Source organism: Sycon ciliatum, chromosome 1 (assembly GCF_964019385.1).
Source record: "Sycon ciliatum chromosome 1, ocSycCili1.1, whole genome shotgun sequence".
NCBI lineage: Eukaryota > Metazoa > Porifera > Calcarea > Leucosolenida > Sycettidae > Sycon > Sycon ciliatum.
The window spans coordinates 78,225,684-78,244,125 of record NC_088643.1 but is presented as its reverse complement, the minus strand read 5'-3'; the positions used below and the strand labels follow the sequence as shown (position 1 = coordinate 78,244,125).

Genomic DNA, 18,442 nt, shown 5'->3' with positions numbered 1-18,442 from the left:
GCCAGGGATCGATCCGGGACGACGTAGATCTACATAATTATTGTACGAGTACGACCAAGAGTACATAACCCCCCGGGGGGTTATCTACTCTTGGTACGACGTGTCAACTCCCGGAATCCCTGTATGTCCATTACATGTCTCGTACAGAAGTGTAGCTAGCCTGGCTAGGCTCCTGAATCATGTGAATTGCTGGATATCCCGGATGACGACTTCTGTCACGTTTTGTACACGTGTAGATGTAGGTCTAGTCTGCTGCATGCATCGATATCGGAGCTACAAAATGTACCCTTGTAAGTTGTAGGAGCTACACGTACAGTGTACACGTAGGAGCTGGGGAGTCGTGACTCGTGAGTGGAATCATTATGACTTTCCGCCCCTCATGGGTTCGAGGCCCCTTGCCCTTGACCAGGGAAGGGGTAGGACCAGGGAGTCGTACCCAATTCCGCGGGAGCTCCGGAGGTGGGTTGACTGGATCCGAATCCGTGCTCTCGGGATCCGGATTCGTACAATCAAACATGTACGAATTATTTGGCGAATCCGGGTCTGGGGCCGCGTACAATCGAACATACCCTTATATTACAAGTACAGTTTCAAGAGTAGATCTACTCTTGGTAGTTTGGGTACGACTCCCTGGGCCATGCATGGGTAGGACCAAGAGTACATAACGTTAGTTGGTTATGTACTCTTGGTAGGACTAAATTCAGGGAGTCGTCAAATATTTGAAATATTTCTGACTGAAAACACTATTTCCGAAGAGAAATGACGCTTTAGTAGGAGTTTGCCCAAATAATTCCCCATAATCTTTCATTTTCCTGCTCACCAAATAATTGCAAAGGTGTGACTTGACATTGAAGCTGCAAAACAGAGATTCTTCGGGCAGACTTGTTATGCATCATGTTAGCCACCAAGTTTCTTTGCAGATACCATTGCACTTCCACTGATATTATGATTCTTCCAGTTCCAGTACATTAGTGGTATTTTGCCCGTACTATACAAATGGCTCTAAAACATTTAAAAAAAAGGGACTATGTAGCTGTCTGCATCATAACGCCAGTGCAGCCGTCGCAAAAAAATAATTAATTCCCCATTAATTCCCCATAATCTTTCATTTTCCTGCTCACCAAATAATTGCAAAGGTGTGACTTGACATTGAAGCTGCAAAACAGAGATTCTTCGGGCAGACTTGTTATGTATCATGTTAGCCACCAAGTTTCTTTGCAGATACCATTGCACTTCCACTGATATTATGATTCTTCCAGTTCCAGTACATTAGTGGTATTTTGCCCGTACTATACAAATGGCTCTAAAACATTTAAAAAAAAAGGGACTATGTAGCTGTCTGCATCATAACGCCAGTGCAGCCGTCGCAAAGTGCCCCCCCCCCCCCCCCCAGTAACTGTTACTGCAACCGTAAGATGCTAAACTCAGGATATCACCATTTATACCCAGCTCATATTAACCCCCACTAATTCATGTCACGGGTGAATATATCTCCATATTATTTATTATTATTATGCTCTATTCGCGTTAGCATCAGTGAGCTTATAAAGCTCACATATAGCCTTCGCTTAAGCCGCAAGAAGGAGCAAGTGAGCGCGAGGAAGCGCAATGCACACAGAGCGTCAAAACAAAACAAAAAACAAAAAAACAGAAAAAAGAGACAAGCTGCAAGAAGGAGCAAGTGAATGCGAGGAAGCACAGTGCACATCAAGCATCACAATCACAAAAAAGACAAGATGGAAACGCAAAGTTATGTCCATTGTTGCATTAGCGGCTACATACAACCTTCACCAGGTCCTGTCACTGAGGGCGATCCTGGGCGAGCTGCTGCAGCCCGGCTGTTGCAGTCATCTCCATTATCTATATATAAAGGTATAAATTATGTCCATTGTTTCATTAGCAGCTACATACAGCCTTCACCAGTTCCCGCCACTGTCGACGGTCTTGGGCAAGCTGCTGCAGCATGTTCAAGTCATCGCCAGTCTCTAGGGCGGTTTTATTTTTCAGCTTTTTGAGATCATTATTGAGCGTTCGCGGGAGCGTTGTTCTTGGGCGTCCCCTAAAGCTGGGGCCGTTACCCCCTAAGAAGTAAGCTCCCATGGCACGTCTGGCTGGGGCTGCCTCTTCCAAAAGCAGCACATGACCAAACAGCCTCCATCTAGCATCTCTGATGATTTGGCTCACGGGGCGAGATTCTGTGCGTTTATACAGGGAAGTGTTCTTTATTATGAGCGGGTATTTAATGCCTATCACTGTTCGCAGCTGCTGCCTGTGGAACGAGTCCAATTTCCGCTCCTGTGTCCCCGTGAGACTCCACGTGCCACAGTTATAAAGCAGGATTGGTAGAATGAAGCTATTATAGAGGCGCACTCGTAGAGACTCTCTGATGTGTTGCCCTCTCAGCCATATCACCCACATCCGGTGAAGTGCGCTTGTAGCCAACCGCTTTCGTCTGCCTATGTCCTCATCCACTCCAAGCATCGAGCCCAGCTTTATTGTGTGTCGCCACTGTTCCTCTATTCGATCCTTTTGTCTGCTTATCATGGTGTGTTCCGTCTTCCCCTCATTCATCTTCAAGTTCCACTCTGCTAACGAAGATGATATTGTAGGAAGGCAATCTTTTAGATACTTTTGGTCGGTACTGATGAAGTCCACATCATCTGCATATTCCGACTCTCCGGGCAGAAGCAGCTGGACGTCTCGGTCTGGTCGCGGCGGTAGACGGTTTCGTACCTCTCTTAACGCAGCTTCCAGGTATATCGTAAACAATACCGGCGACAGAGAATCTCCCTGTGGAGTCCCATTGTATGTTTCAAGTGGCTGGCTCAGGATGTTGTTTAGCCGTACTTTAATGGTGGTATCCGTAAGTAAGCACTGAATAAGATGTAATTCGTCCCGGTTCACAATAGTCTCCAGCACGTTCATGAGCTTTGGTCTTGAAATAGTGTCAAAGGCTGTCGACATATCAATTCCCAAAATGGCGATATCTTCCTTTACTCTTTGGCATCTTGCTGCCAACCATCTGTAGGAGTACACAGCATCCGCTGTACTTCTCCCGCTGCGAAATCCGCTCTGGCAGGGCGAGAGGTATTGATCAACTGCCGGCTTAATACGCGTCAATACGATTAGAGACAGTAGCTTGCGTAGTGTATTTAGAAGGGTAACTGGCCGCAAATTTGCAGGAGGACCTCTCTTCTTGCCCGGTTTCGGCAACGGGACCAATATACCATCACCAAGCTGGATGCGTTGATCTTTAGCGTAGTTATTGAATAATGTGGCTATGCAGTGATTGCGTCCCATACTTCAGGAGCTCAGCCGGGATTCCATCGGGGCCGGATGCTCTGCCGTTATTTAAACGTTTTGCAGCCTTGGACACCTCCTCAGTCGTTATGGATCGGTTCAGTGGCATTTCACTCCTCTCCAACATAGTTGTTGCTAGTGCCTGGTCGCAGAATATAGTTCTGAAGTGTTCCTTGACCGCTTCCACCGATTCCGCAGGTTGAGATATAATTTTGCCTTCAGCATCCTCAACGATAACCGGTGATTGTTTCTGACGACGGAGTAGCTGGGTTGCTTTGAACATCTTTGCGTCATTCTTTATTCTTCCTATTTCTCCCACTCGTTCATCAAGCCTGCTCGATGCCATCTTGAGGCATTCCCGCCGAATCTGGTGTGAAATGCGATTGCGTTCTTGCTTCATCTCAGAAATCATATTCACCACTTTAACTTGGGGTATATACTTTGCTATATAGTCCTTATGCACATTGTACAGATGTACGAAGTTCTGTACTATGGCCGTAGGTGTGTACATACCCGGTTGGGTGTTCATTGTGTGCTATACATGCGCGCTTGACCCATTTAGCCTCACAATTCATGGCAAACGATCACTTTTCAAGCCTTCTTCACTTTGGGATTGAACTAACGACTAGCTAGATCTCTGACGGAAAAAGATTTCGTATGAAATGCCTTCATGGCCCATTTCATAGTGGAAATAGCAGTAAATACAATAGGGTCCTGCACATTCAACACCCAACCGGGTCTACGGGACTCTACAAGATTATACGGGATTTCGTGCATCTGTACAATGTGCATAAGGCCTATGGGGCTGTTAAGTGATGACGTCACAGTTCCTTCGATACGCATAGCAACGATCCCACTGGGGACAAACAAAAGTAGCGTCGTCTCCACCGAACCAGTTGTCAGTGGCAACATATAGGAATCGTGTACATTTCTTCGTTCTTCTTTGCAGTTTTCAGTGAGTGTTTTGTTTTCTCTTTGTCCTTGATCTCGACGGTGTTGTCGTGCTCATTACCTTACTGAGACGTCTCTTGTGACTGTAGCCAGTGTCACGGAGGATTTTATTGGCGTGACGAGGTAGATCGCCGAGATCGAGCGTGAAAAACGCTCTGCATTAGTAGCTCCTGTAGAATGTCTTTTGGGATGGCGTATCCATGGTCAACAAAGCCAAGGTGCAAGACAGCATAAGAGATCGTGTAAACGATGTGAACTCCAAAAGGTAAGCTCCTGAACAAGTCGAAAGATATGTGTATTTACAAATTCTCTCTTCATCCATCGATTGCCGCTATGCATTGCATTTTGTCTTCACAGATAATCTGGACAAATAAATTATATTGTACACTAACTGGAGAGTGCAATCGTGCTTGGGACCCATCCCAATGTCATCACATGGCTGTGGTGACTAGTGTATACCTGTACCTGGGAGAGTTTTTCCTCAACTGAGACGGAGTGTAGGTGGACGGATTATGAGAAATGCGAAGATGTGGAGTAAGTTGTGTCGAAGAAATGTGTAAAATTTAAAATAAAATTTACTTTACACTCAAACATCCACTGTACATGTAACATCACGATAATGATTCCATCTTCATATCTCCGCAACAGGTACGCCATACGCACCGAATACATGGTGTGTGTGCACGCGCGCGCGCTTGCGTGCGCGCGTACATGCACACACTCTCATGCGTGGCCGAGTTGGCCGGATGAGCAGACCACGCATTTGCACGAGGTGTCCGTCATGTCATTGGAATGCTGTACTTTATGACTTTATTCCAAAATAGTATGTCTTGCCCCTGTCAAATGGAGTTTGTGTCTATGCTCAGCGAGTATCAGCGGGTATCGGGCCACGACGCCACACTGCAGTCAGCGCTGGAATTAAAATAACACTTCATGGATTATTTTAACTAATTTCCTTTGCGTTTACATGTACTTTGTTGAGCCCGTGGTTTCATTTCTGTGTTCTGTTATAATTGGCCTCTGGAAATAATCGGAGTGGATGTCATTTTTGTCATATGTGTGTGCCTTGTGCAACAGGTTCAAGGCTAGATGCACTTCACATTCGGCGTGCGATCTCGGCGTCTGGGACCTGATAACGTCTTGGTTGGATGGGTGATCAAGGATGATACTACTCGGCACACCAATGTACATGTCAATGTAATTTTTACTTTTTCAGAGCTGCACTATTTACGGACGAATGTGTCTGTTAGAGAGGAAATAAATAGTATTCACAAACAAGTCCCACTTATTGTTTCTGTTCGTAAAAGGAAACTGCAATTAAATTGGTCATATTGTTCGTTCCGGCTGTTTGTCATTGACTGTTCTTCAGGGTTGTGTTGGTTGAGGTCGTGGCTGAGGCAGGCCCAGAATGTCATGGCTTGATAATATTATTTCATGGACTGCACTTGACGTGCAGTCCCTGCTCGCTGCTGCACGCGATCGATTTTCATGGCGCTCGCTTGTTCATACTTGCTCTGTGACGCCGCGACGGCCTTAGGGCTTGTGATGACTATTTACGTCTTGATGCTTACTTCGGTGCTAGCGTGTTTCCCCCGGATTATTTCTATCATGCGTGTTCTTGGGCTGAGCGAGCACATGTACGAGTGTGCAGCTATAACCCCGTGTATCTTTGGTTACACTTTGTTCTGCAATGCATGTACCTTGTAACAGTATGTGCTTGCACTGCTTTGTGTGGCCTGCGTATTTCAGGACTATTGAGTGCATTAGACCCAGGTTGGTTTGGTTGCCGGATGATCTCTTGTTGCGTCGCTCTGTGTTTTGTATTCATCAATTTTTGGCCTTGAGAATCGAGCTGGTGTGTGGTTCCCAATATCAAAACATCATGCTGGTGCTCTGTGTTTCGATTATCGACTGTCCGAGCAGTCACGATTCAATACCAGAACGGTCAATACTGTATTCTCTTGACGTGTTTGTCTTTTTGTGTTTTCGCCGGGGGAATTAGCGGTGACGTTGTACATAGAACGGCAGTGTTGCATCACTGGACGACCCTGCCTCTGCATCTGACTTCATGTCCCCAGGATCTGGTGCAGATACACCAGACAGTCACTTCCTGTAAACACGCAAACAGCAAAAGAAGAGATCCCGCAAATCAGGAAAAACCATTGTGGAAAATATCGAGTAGATCATACACCATTCAATAATCTGGAGTAATTACAGTGAGACAAACACTTCAGTGCTCTCTCTCTCTCTCTCTCTCTCTCTCTCGCTCTCCATCCTTCCAAAATACCCTGTAACAATTCCCTAGAATTATTTTATTTTATATTCTCAGGACATCATTCTGAACATAATAACTCTTCTTCCATGGTCTTCAATCACCACGGAGGGCGAGAATATATCTAAGTCATGCAGTTAACGGGAGGTGCGAGCTGTCATGGATATAGAGGCTGATATTATTGTGCCAGCGTGAGGGCAGAGACAGAAAGAAGACACTGATTTCTTGAACAACTCACCTACATATAATCGAATCCACAGGGAGCGCTCGTACTTTGATCCATCAGGACGCGAAGAATCTTCAAAGCACTCTCAAACACGGAGTTTTACAGTGTGCAGCCAATTTCACAGCCATTATGAAGGCCCTCGACGACTACAGGAGATTTGTAGAGGAAAGAACAAGGAGTAAAGAGCGACAACAATCGCTTGAAGAAAAAGCAAAGAAAAACTGCTCTCTCTCCAGTCATTTAGATGCTGTTGCCTTTGACAACTGGTTCCATCCAGAGGACGCGACTTTTGTTTGTCCCCAGTACTCTCCGTTGCTATGCGTATCGAAGGGGCCGTGACGTCACACTTAACAGCCCCATTACCCACTTAGAGGTTGTAACTTTTCAACTTTCAAGGGACTTAGAAATTTTCTCTCCAATTAAAAAGAAAAAATTGAAGATAAGAAAGAAGTTTCAGCAGGAATCGAACCTGCAACCATAAGATTCCCAAGCACCTATCTTGACCACCCAGCCACCAGGGTGTTGACACAGATGTTGGTTGAAAGATAGGTCTTAGGTCTGGAACACGCAATGCTACCTACACATAATAGTATACTAATATAGTATACTGGGATACTAAAATAGCTATTTCGGACCAGTATTTCAGTCCAAAAACGAAGCTAGGTATAAATAGAATAAACACCTCTGTCTTGTGTTTATGGGAATATAAACACTGTCTATAAAAACCTCGGCTACGCCTCGGTTTTTATAGCAGTGTTTATATTCCCATAAACACTACGCCGAGGTTTTTATAGACAGTCAGTGTTTATATTCCCATAAACACTACGACATCGGTGTTTATTCTATACAGATTTCAATACATTCAGTCCATCCTCAAGCGTTCCATCGAGACTTACACTGATTTTTGCGATCTTTTTCTTGAGAACGATTCTCACCCTGAAATGACTTTCGGCGACTGACGTGAAAGAACACTCATGACACCCACCTCGTCGAATGGAGCATGCATCGTTTGTGGTGTATGGGTGCAGGAAGGTGGTATGTTCGCGAGGTGCATATCGAAAATGATCCGAAAGACTTTGTGATGGTGCCATTCGGCGGAGAACATTTGAATTTTTCGTACGATTCAGAGCAGTCGGCGAAAACGAGCCAGTAACCTGAAAGGAGGGCGTGAACAGGTGTAATTATTTTCGACAATGTGGTTGCCCTCGACCCTGCTCTCGGACATTCGAGTAATGGTTATGGCAAAATCGATGGTGCTCCAGGTTTTTCAGACGCATTTCTTGACCATACTCAATTCCGTAGATAAATCTGTGCACAGAAAGCACACAAGAGTTCAAACTAACTCCACTGTATTCAGTTCACGTGTTTTCCACAGATCCAAAACCCTCCTGGGACCAGGAAAGTGGACAATACGCTGGAGTATAGACGTGCACACTGCGGACACGCCCACGCGCCACTCCTGCACACCCGTGTCGGACATCACATACTGGCCATGTCACGGTGCCGCAGACGTAATGGGCGTGCCCCACACGCTTGCGTTACACACGTTTAGATCCTACATGCACACGTGGAGCACAAACATGTCAAACATGCGTGCCGCGGATGCACACACATTGTTCGTACATGCCGGATACACTTCGCATACATCACATGTGTGTGCGCACGTGCCACACCGTCGGAGGAATACAAACGAGCACGGATACGCACACATGAGAGTACCTCACCAACAAAGCCTAGCCAGGTTCGCACTCGGTTTCCCTATCAACAATAATTTCTGGCTAGAACAGTGCAGTAGCAATAGCCGAAACAGATAGAACGCAACACGGGTGGCCGAGCAAGTGACATACAGCATAAACAAGACAAACGTATTTTTTACATTCACACAGTCAACTTCTCTAATAACCACTGCGTATATAACGACAATTCGCAAATACGACAGAATTTCCATGCCCAGAGCAAAGTGACACACAGCATAAACAAGACAAACGTACGTTGTACATTCACACACTTTTAAAAGTTTGTATACATGTATGTGATTGCATTGATATGCTTTGGTTTTCTTTCCTCAAACTCAGAGTCAAAGGAGAAGTGACGCGTGCATCATAGACCGTTGAAGTTCGTGTGAATGCATCAGACGCACACATGTACAGGACACTTTGCATTTTTCAAACTGAAACCGTATACATAAGCATGCGTGCGTGTGTGTGTGTTTGTTTGTGTGCGGGGGGGGGGGGGGGGGGTACGTGTACGTGTACGTGTGAAGAGCAAAAACCAGTACTGATAAATTGATAATGCAGGCCAAGCAGAGAGGAACGCAAAGCAGACAATCACCTCTACATTGTAATCTCCTACAAATAACACATACATATACATGTAGCTTCATAAGCAGAAAACGAGATACTGTGAGCGCGACAGACTCACACACACACGCGCGCGCGCGCGCGCACACACACGCGCACACACAACCCCCCCCCCCCCCCCCCCCCACAGACTAGGGTCCGGCGGATTCTGCCGGCAGAAAATTGGCAGAATTCGGTACTTTTTCTGGTAAGTTTCATGCATGTTTGGTATGTGGATAAAGAAATGGAGCAGAATTCGAGGAATTGCCCGCCATTAGGTTTGTATGGTTCTGCCAATTTCACTGCTTTTCGAGCAGAATCTGCCACCTTTTCGAGCAGAATCCACCGGTTCCTACCACAGACACACACCACGAGACCATAAATCTGAAACGGCATGCATTTTGACACACACACGCACACACACACACACACAGTCACACACACAACACACACACACACACCACGAGACCATACATCTGAAACGGCATGCGTTTCGACAGGCTTTAGAAGGCCACGAGTTAGGTGATCCACATCAAGGCAATACGCACCACCAGCCCAGCTACATGTACCGATATCTCATACTAGACAGCAACTGAACGCGGCACACATACTACACACAAGAGCGCGTACAGCGGCAACTTTCTCCTTATGCTTACGGTTGTCGAATACAGCATTGACGACACACCGAGACACACAGAGGAACACAAACTAGGGTCTACAATGTACATGTACATGTATACACAGCTATGCGTTTGCGTGTTTTCATGCTCCCTTCAAAGGTTTATGTATACGGCATGTATGATTTATGTTGCTTGAGTACGCCCACTTTGAAGGTCGAAGTTGGATTATACAGGGCGTGAACAGGTGAGATTTTTATGTCTAGCTGTTAATTACCCTTACCTTAGCCCACCAAGGAAATCGGAATAATCAAACTCGATGGTGCTCCAACTTCATTTCGACGTAGAAAATTCGCTGTTTGAACATCTCAATTTCAAAGGGTAACCACTGATTTCGATGTGAAAAACGTTTGCTGATCGCCATAAAAAAATTCCTGCCGACACACACCATAACAAGCTCCAAGTTCACAAACAGTGGCCACAAACGGTTGCTCGTCATGAAGGTGGTTCGACACTTTCGACCAAATTCGTTCACTTCCGTATTCAGTTGACAATTATTTTTTGCCGTCATCAAGACTTATTTGGGCCCAAAAGCGCAAAAATCAGTGTAAGTCTCGATTAGTGGCAGAGATATGTTTTTTGCACGCTTGAGGATGGACTGATTATTTTCATGCATGAATCGCATCCGCACAAGCCTGTCCCTGCGGGAATTTGCGGAAAAAACTCTGGAAAACTTGCGCAAGAAATTGCGGCAGAAAACAACAAAAAATGCGACGAAAAGTGCGGATTGATGCAGAACTTGCCAGGAATTCGCGGAATTATTTGCAGAAAATTGCGGATTTGGGCCAAATCTCGAAATTTGTTGCATCGTATATCTACTCCGGAGTAGTACGAGTCATACTGTGCAAATAACCTACAGGATCATGGAAAGCACTGTGTGAACAGTGCATGAAACATGTGAGATATACTCATATAGTGCAGAAAACAACAAAAAACGCGGGAAATCGCGGATTTGGCTGAAAATCGCGGGTTTGGACCAATATCGCGAAATTTGTTGCATCCGTGGAATCGCGATTTCCTGGAGGGACAGACAAGCTCCCTTTACCTATGCAGGATACCAAGAGTACATAAACCAGAGTGTGCAACTGTGCATATCAGATCTGAAACAGCGCAGTTCATGCACTACGTCACCCTGATGAGGTCAGCCAAGCCGCGACTTGCGTACAGCTCAAATATTCATGTTTCATAGCCCGGAAATCAGCCAAGTTTGCTTGATTTTAGACGTCCTGTTTCAGGATTTCGGTGTTTTGTGTGACTGCGGACGCTGCGTACATCCACCGACAAGTAAAGTCACCAGGCTATCCGTATCAAAAAACCGAAATCAGGCCAAACTCAGTGACCTGCACCACCGCGACTGGTTACGCAACTTTTCACCGTACCTGTGGCTTACCATGCCGTCAGAAATGACGTACTGCACGAATTAGGCTCAAACAGGAACCATCCCGAGTTGCACACTCTGGTTTATGCACTCTTGAGGATACCTATGCAGGATTCTCATATTACTAGTTAGTAGTAGTTAGTAACAACAATGACGACGACGGTGGCAGCACCAGCAAAAACACCGTGAGAATGAAGACGTGAAACAACAACAGCAACAACAGCAACGACAACAACAACAACAACAACAACAACAACAACAACAACAACAACAACAACAACAACAACAACAACAACAACAACAACAACAACAACAACAACAACAACAACAACACCACCACCACCAACAAGAACAAAAGAACCATCGTAAGGATAGAGACTTGAAACAACAACAAACACCTGCTGGAGAGACCCAGATTCGAAGACGGTACAACGGCACACACGATTATCCAAGCACAGCATGATGTAGCACATAGCGTATGCATGCTCAGGCACCACCAAACAGGCAGGCTCTACTATACCGGTCATTATTGTATTCACACTTTCACAGCAATGATACTAGTAGAAGATGCCAAGTGATGTTAAAACTGAGTTGATGCTAAAGAACAAGACAGGGACCTGGATAGACTGTTTCAATTGAATTCAATCGCCAAAGCATATCATGACTAGGCAAAACTGGCTATGTACTAGTAAGTGGCTAAACTAAGGAAAGAAGGAGAACTCGCGGGCAGCCCCGGTGGCCAATAGTGAAGTGTCAAACAAATAACAAGATAATAGCGCTGAGATAAGAAATTGATATGACTGTCACAATTGTGCCGGTCTGGGATGTTGCAGTTTGCAATGATCACGGCAACACAATCATGTCAACAGTGGCAGCAGTGGCAATACGCTCACATACGCTTATACATGCACACATGTACGCACACACCTCCCCGAAAATGCAAAAGAGACAATAGTCAGGACATGTTCAGCCACCGGGATTCGAATATGGACGGAAACTGAAAAAAGGCGCTTCCACTTACAAGGGGAAAAAACAACCTGCAACTACATGTACACCCCACTACATATGTGATGGGGATAGGAGGGGGGGGGGGGGGGGAGGAGAGCAAGAGGAAGGGCAAGAGGGAGGGAGGGAGGGAGGAGAGAGAGAGAGAGAGCATATGCAACACGTGAGACATGAGCACACAACGCAGGACAACGAGAACGAAGCATGAGAGGGTTCCGGTGGAATGCTAGTTCGGAAAAGAGGAGTTGTGGGATAGGCAGTGTTGCAGAATACCAAGGTCATGATAGACCTCTAACAAGGCAGTGCAGGCATCAAAGGCACTAATAATTGTTATTTCATTAGCCCTAAACAACTATCAGATGCACATTGGGAGAAAATGGCATCAGTTTTACATACTATAGAGCTGTGTCTCTGACCTCACGCAGTGGAGCCCTCTTGGCATCGCTTGCACCTTCATCACCATCTGCTGAGCATGTGGACTGCCTGGACTGCTTATGTGGCTTGCTGCTTGCTCGGGTGGCGCCTTGACGGTGATGGTGGAATGGAGAACCTGGGCGAGCCAACGCGTCCATTGTGGGCGTACGCGCGCCACGGAATAATGACGGAGCAAAATCGTCCTCAGTCAATGGAGTAGGGGTAGCATCCTCGACAATCACCTCGTGAGAAGATGCCGGTGAGACTTTAGTCTGGGGCGAGGATGCTACTGCGTAGTAGCTGTTCTCAGACAGAGACATGGACAACGGCCGTGGCTGTCCTGATGGTGGTGAGCCACGCTCCGATGCATTGCTGTGACTGAAGATGCGCCTAAAGGGCCGCACAGCCACATTGGTGCCAGATCGGCCAGGGCGTGGTGACTTTTCAGCCTTTTCAGCAGCAGCCTTCTCAGCGGCAGCAAGGGCAACTGGGTCCAGGGAAAGAAGACTGTTACGGAATGCTTTTGTTGCAATCTGGAAGGGGTGCACATATATAGCAAAATCAAACCAGTTTCCGTCAATAAAGAGACAACTGTGTCATGCGTGGCAACGGATGCTAAACGACATCAGGAAATCGAGACTTGAAGATAGCAGAGCTAGCCAGATATGCCAGTGGTGAGTTGAGTAGAGTCAGACACTTTACTACTAAGCAAATCAAATAATAATTATTTCACCAGCGCTAAACAACATTCACTTGTGTACGCTCTAACTGGATAGCCTTGGTGCTAAAGTCTTGTTTGCGCACATGCGTTCCACGCAACTTCAAGTCTGTCCCTCCAGAAACTTGCGGAGACATTTCGGAAATATCGCGGAAAAAGTTGCGAGGTAAAATGCCACAAATTGCGGGGAATATTGCGGATTTTGTCAAATATTGCGGGATTATTGTGGTAAAATTGCGGAAATTGCGGCCGATTTGGTACTTGTACTGTAGTGGTGTGCGATGTACGAGTCGTACAGCATAAATCATGCATGACAAAACAGAACGTGTGCTGCGCTGACTGTGTTCAACTGCCTGACAGGAGCTTGCAAGACAGTTTTCCTCCATCCTCGGACAAAACTCGACGCGAGCCTTATTTTGTGACTTGTCAGCCGCTGATTTGCCCAGAAACTTCTCCATTTTGGTGTCGATCTCACAAGTAAACTACTGACGAGCTTCAAGAACTAAACAACATCGAAGAAAGACTCGAATATCGCGGTTGCTTTTCGAAATATCGCGGTGCTTTTCAAGTATCAAGGACAGTTTTCTACAATAACGCGGATGATTTTTCAAATATCGCGGATATCACGGACTTTTGTTCAAATCGCGGAAAACAACGCGGCCGCGGAATCGCAAGTTCCTGGAGGGACAGTCAAGTGCATGTCATGCAGTTGAAGGAAGTACAACCATGTTTACACTTCCTTCATTTACTGGTTCAGCCTGATGATGGGCCAGGTCCGAAAATCTGGCGAGTCCTTTAAATTACGTCTGCAGCAAAAAGACGGTGTTTGATTGTTCGGATCAAGGAAACCCAATACACTTTACTTCCGTCAAAGTGTTTATGCGAAGTACTTCCTTCAACTGTATGGCATGCACTTGAAGTTGCACGGAACGTACATGTATGTGTGCACACAAGACTACAGCGCCCAGGCTATCCAGCTAGGGCATACACATGGGAACATTGTTCGTTTTGCCTGGTGCTGGTGATATGTCATGATATCCGCCAAAGTACAATGTACATGTACTAGACTTCAAAACCCTGCCCTGGATTACATTTACCGTATATTCTCTATTATAAGCGCTGTGCTTATATTTTTTCAACACCCCTCTACCCCGTGCTTATATTGGAGACCGTGCTTATATTTCTTCAACCAATACATCCATACAGAGCAAGAAGAAATACATGCTAGATATCATGCATGCAGCATTGATTTCCACCAAGACCGTGCTAATAATAGAGACTGTGCTTATAATGTTTCGAAAGGTGCTCACAGTGTGCTAGTATTAGAGACTGTGCTAGTAATGGAGACCTGTGCTTGTAATAGAGACTATACGGTATCACAACACTGAAAGATAGTACAGTAGGTATTGGTTATAGCGTGGGTGTTTGTTTCTATTCTTATTTCCGATATTTCTTACGCACGATAAATCAAGTGTGACATATTATGTGCATGTGCGCAGCGCAGCGGGAGGAAGATCATCGTACATGCAACGTAGTGCTACTGTGCACGCGGCTGGTTACGGTCCCATAGGCTTACCATGTGGCTATGCAACAGGAGTTACATGACCACAACAGTTGAACCTGCAGCACTACAAGTACAACCCAACGCGAGTCAGATCAGAACAGCATTGGACAGGTGTTATTACTACAGGCGATATACTTTGTACTAATCTGGCATGTTTCGCTACACAAAGTCCATTCTTAGGACCGATATATTCTACTGTACGATAAAATTGCTTGTAAGAATAAATGAGTACTTGAAACCCATGTTATGATTATGAAAACATGAGAGTTCATTGTGGTAGGCAGTATACTCTTTTACACGACCACGCTAAGCTATAACCGATACGCACTGTATTTATAAGCCCAATAACAAGGGGTTGTCACAAAGTTTATTGTCATCCCTGAAACGAACATCGTTCCGGGGGGGGGGGGGGAGCCAAAATCGCAAGTCAACCAACACCGTACATGTGCATGCGATTTGCATTATCCAGCATAGCAAGCTGCGTTCATTTCGGAAGGCGGGATATGACTGAGTGAGAAATGAACAATGTTCGTTTCAGGGGTGACAAAACCTTCGCGACAGCCCCTAAGTGCTCACTACCAGCTTCTACGTGGTGGCTATGAAACTTGGCATAGAATTCGAACACTGTTGCAAAGCTACTGACACTAAGCCTAGGCTGCACATTGTTGTTTTTCACAGCAACCATACACAGCATGATATCCTTGCAGACATTGCATGATGATCCCCGATGTGGACGGGATGAAACACAGAAACACAGAACAGGACCCTGTCACATATGTATAAACAATTACTTGACTACTTAACAATTACAACATGTACGTGTAGTGTATGTCTACATGTAGTCATGGGTTAACTACATATCAGCATGCACTGCAATTCACTCAATTTGAAAGAAATCACGGTTCGCCTGAGACTCAGTTAGACTGAGTTTCTGCATTCGCAGGAACGCCACCACCCTGAGTCTCAACGATGAAGGCGCAGGCGCAGCTCCTTTTTAAGCTAAAAACGAAGATGAAAATAATACACAATCATTCTGGGGAATGAAAGTGGTGTTGGATGTAGCTGACCATCATGACACAGGGCCGGCGCCACTGGTACGGCCATGGCCGTACCAACTTTCCAAAAAGTTGGTCCACGTGGAACGTCCAAAACCGGGGAGAAAAAGTTTCGATGTATGATTTTGTACAGGGAGTCGCCTAGAGTGCAGGATTTGCCGTCTAAATCCAAAAAATTTCTGCGGGAGGACCCCCAGAAGAATAAAGTTGAAGACACCACTGCAGCTGTACTTATGGTTGATAAATATGGTGGTAAAGACACACCTGGCAGTATGGCGGTAAACACACGCCTGCCCACACACGCTCTCTAGGCTGCAAAGACATCCAAGAAGAAGATTGCCTGATGAGTCCAGCGGGGACGAAACGTACGTCGCAATCGAGCTATGTCGTTGCTGTGTCATCATCTATGTGCCATGCGCTACTTGATGTACCAGCCTGCTATGCCGGATACCGCCAGCCATGCATCGACCAGGCGCCAGGCGCGAACTGATGGTGGTGGTGGTGAGAAGGAGAGCTCTGTGCCAGAACTTTGCAGCCTAGAGAGCGTGTGTGGGCAGGCGTGTGTTTACCGCCATACTGCCAGGTGTGTCTTTACCACCATATTTATCAACCATAAGGACCCCCAGACCCCACTTAAAGATGGCCCTTCGGCCGCACCACTCCGCGGAAGCCGCCTCCGGCCCTGTGACACCTGATCAGATTTCATATTGCCTAACTCAACTCAACGAGCACTGAGAACAGCTCACAGTGCAGCAAAGGTAAACATGAATGTCATTAGAAACTTGAAAGTAACCGGCATGGCGGAGTCAAGCTACAACCTTGACTGGTAGAGGGAATCAGCGAGAGTCAACGGGTGTCAAACTACAGTGTACAAGCTTGGTTGGCAGATGATGTCACCGACGGTCACCGAGTAAGGACGTGGCATTGAGACATTGAACTTCCGCCAACACAAAAAGAGAGCAGAATTTCACTTATACAAGCGAAATTCTGAAACAAACACCTAAGTTATAAACTAACAAAACATGGTGCATATGGGCAAAAAGTTGCCAAAACACACATAGATTGTGTTAAAGCAGGTCAGCTAGGCGTGTGTGTGATAAATGTGTGTGATAAATACGTGTACATCCACAACCAACTACCAGCTGTGTGATGCAACTGACCAATTAGTCAAGAAAACTCTCGTCTCATAAACTACCTATGCAGAAGAAAGGCGCAAAAGTAAATACTAACAACATAGAAATCAAGATGCACAGCCCAACTTTGCACTACACTTCACTGTTGGAGCAGAACAGCAGTGTACAATATAATACAGGGGCGTTGGAAGGTATTTTTAGTGTGGTACGGTCAGCAATTTGAACTTACAGTACAATTTACTCGAGGGGAGGGGTTGCTGAGCCGAAAATGTTGGAAATCTAGAGCCAGATCAGTGTATTTTTATGATTCACGCGGTACCTGGGGCAAGAAGTGGTACGGTCAATACTGCAGTGACCGTAGCGTGTCCGACACCCCTGTAATAACTTAATACAGCGACGTTGTAGCGGTGTAGTGAACACCGACATACTATTGTTAGTGTTCACTACAGCGTGCCCACACTAGGCAGGCAGCATGTGTGAGCACTGAGCAGCCACGTAGAGCAGTGTTTATAACAGTGACTGAACCGGCGGCATGCATGTCAGTTTACCACACTATGCTTGCCCAAAAGAATGAAACTACTCTTCAACAAGCAAACTTGATAGCCGGCTCAAGAGTATTACAAACTGTGCAGATGTGTACAGCATCGCAAATCTCTTCCGCTTCCACTAGCTGCACGCCGCCTATACAATTGACAACTGTGTCACCGGTGGTGAACTCCTGTCACCAGCCTCATATCCTTGCAAGTCCTTCTCCCGAGGATCATACCTGTTCGCTAAGAGTATTGTACCAGTCGACGTGACATTTTCAGAACTGCTTCGACCGAGGTGGGCCGGTAAGGATGTGGAAACCATACCCAGACCAGAGTCAGCATCAGTATCAGCAGCAAACAGCATGACCGACGGATTGCTTGTTCCATTAGTCTCAGTATCAAGCACAGTCGTGAGCTGATCCTGCATACACAAGACAGTGGCCATGCATGCACACAACAAAAATAGGTGAGTGCACGTACACAAGGCTACCATAAGATGATGCGAGCAAGTTATGCATGAGAGATTCGTGAATTGCACCCTTAGCGAGTAGCGTCTTCAATCTTTAGACGTACATTTGATGCCAGATACCAGTGGTTGGGGGACTACCCGCAGGTTGTTGTGCACGGCCAAATCAAACAATCCCCCCCCCCCCCGGAATAAATACAAGTATATGTGTGTGCTGGCTACACTACTTCAGTAATCAGTAAAGTAGCCCCACTCCAATGCAGCCGACTCCCTGGTCTAGCAGGGATTGTTTTCAACGGCACAATGCACAATGCATAGTGAACTGCAGCCAGGTCACTGTCAGATGCAGGGCATGCAATAGCTCCCGGCAACGCAACAACGGGCAAGTATGACAATGAATTAATGATACTTCTA

The 18,442-nt window shown here is 46.0% G+C and overlaps 1 protein-coding gene and 1 long non-coding RNA gene across 5 annotated transcripts in view; one reads left to right on the top strand and one right to left on the bottom strand.

Annotated features, from left to right (window-relative positions):
* The first annotated feature begins 4,226 nt into the window (after nt 1-4,226).
* LOC135805628 (uncharacterized) lies at nt 4,227-6,207 on the top strand. Its single transcript, XR_010551161.1, has 3 exons — nt 4,227-4,516; nt 4,609-4,785; nt 5,329-6,207. It is a non-coding gene; the product is annotated as an uncharacterized LOC135805628 (long non-coding RNA).
* A 5,448-nt stretch (nt 6,208-11,655) lies between these two features.
* LOC135805637 (dedicator of cytokinesis protein 3-like) overlaps nt 11,656-18,442 on the bottom strand; it is a 66,698-nt gene continuing 59,911 nt past the window's right edge. For 2 of the 4 annotated variants that reach the window (XM_065319709.1, XM_065319708.1), the window contains exon 56: nt 11,656-13,095. In XM_065319709.1, the coding sequence (XP_065175781.1) occupies nt 12,544-13,095 (552 nt within the window). In that variant the 3' untranslated portion in view covers nt 11,656-12,543. Of the gene's footprint in view, nt 13,096-16,584; nt 17,984-18,442 lie in introns of those variants that run through there. The other 2 variants (XM_065319705.1, XM_065319706.1) reach the window with 1 other exon arrangement.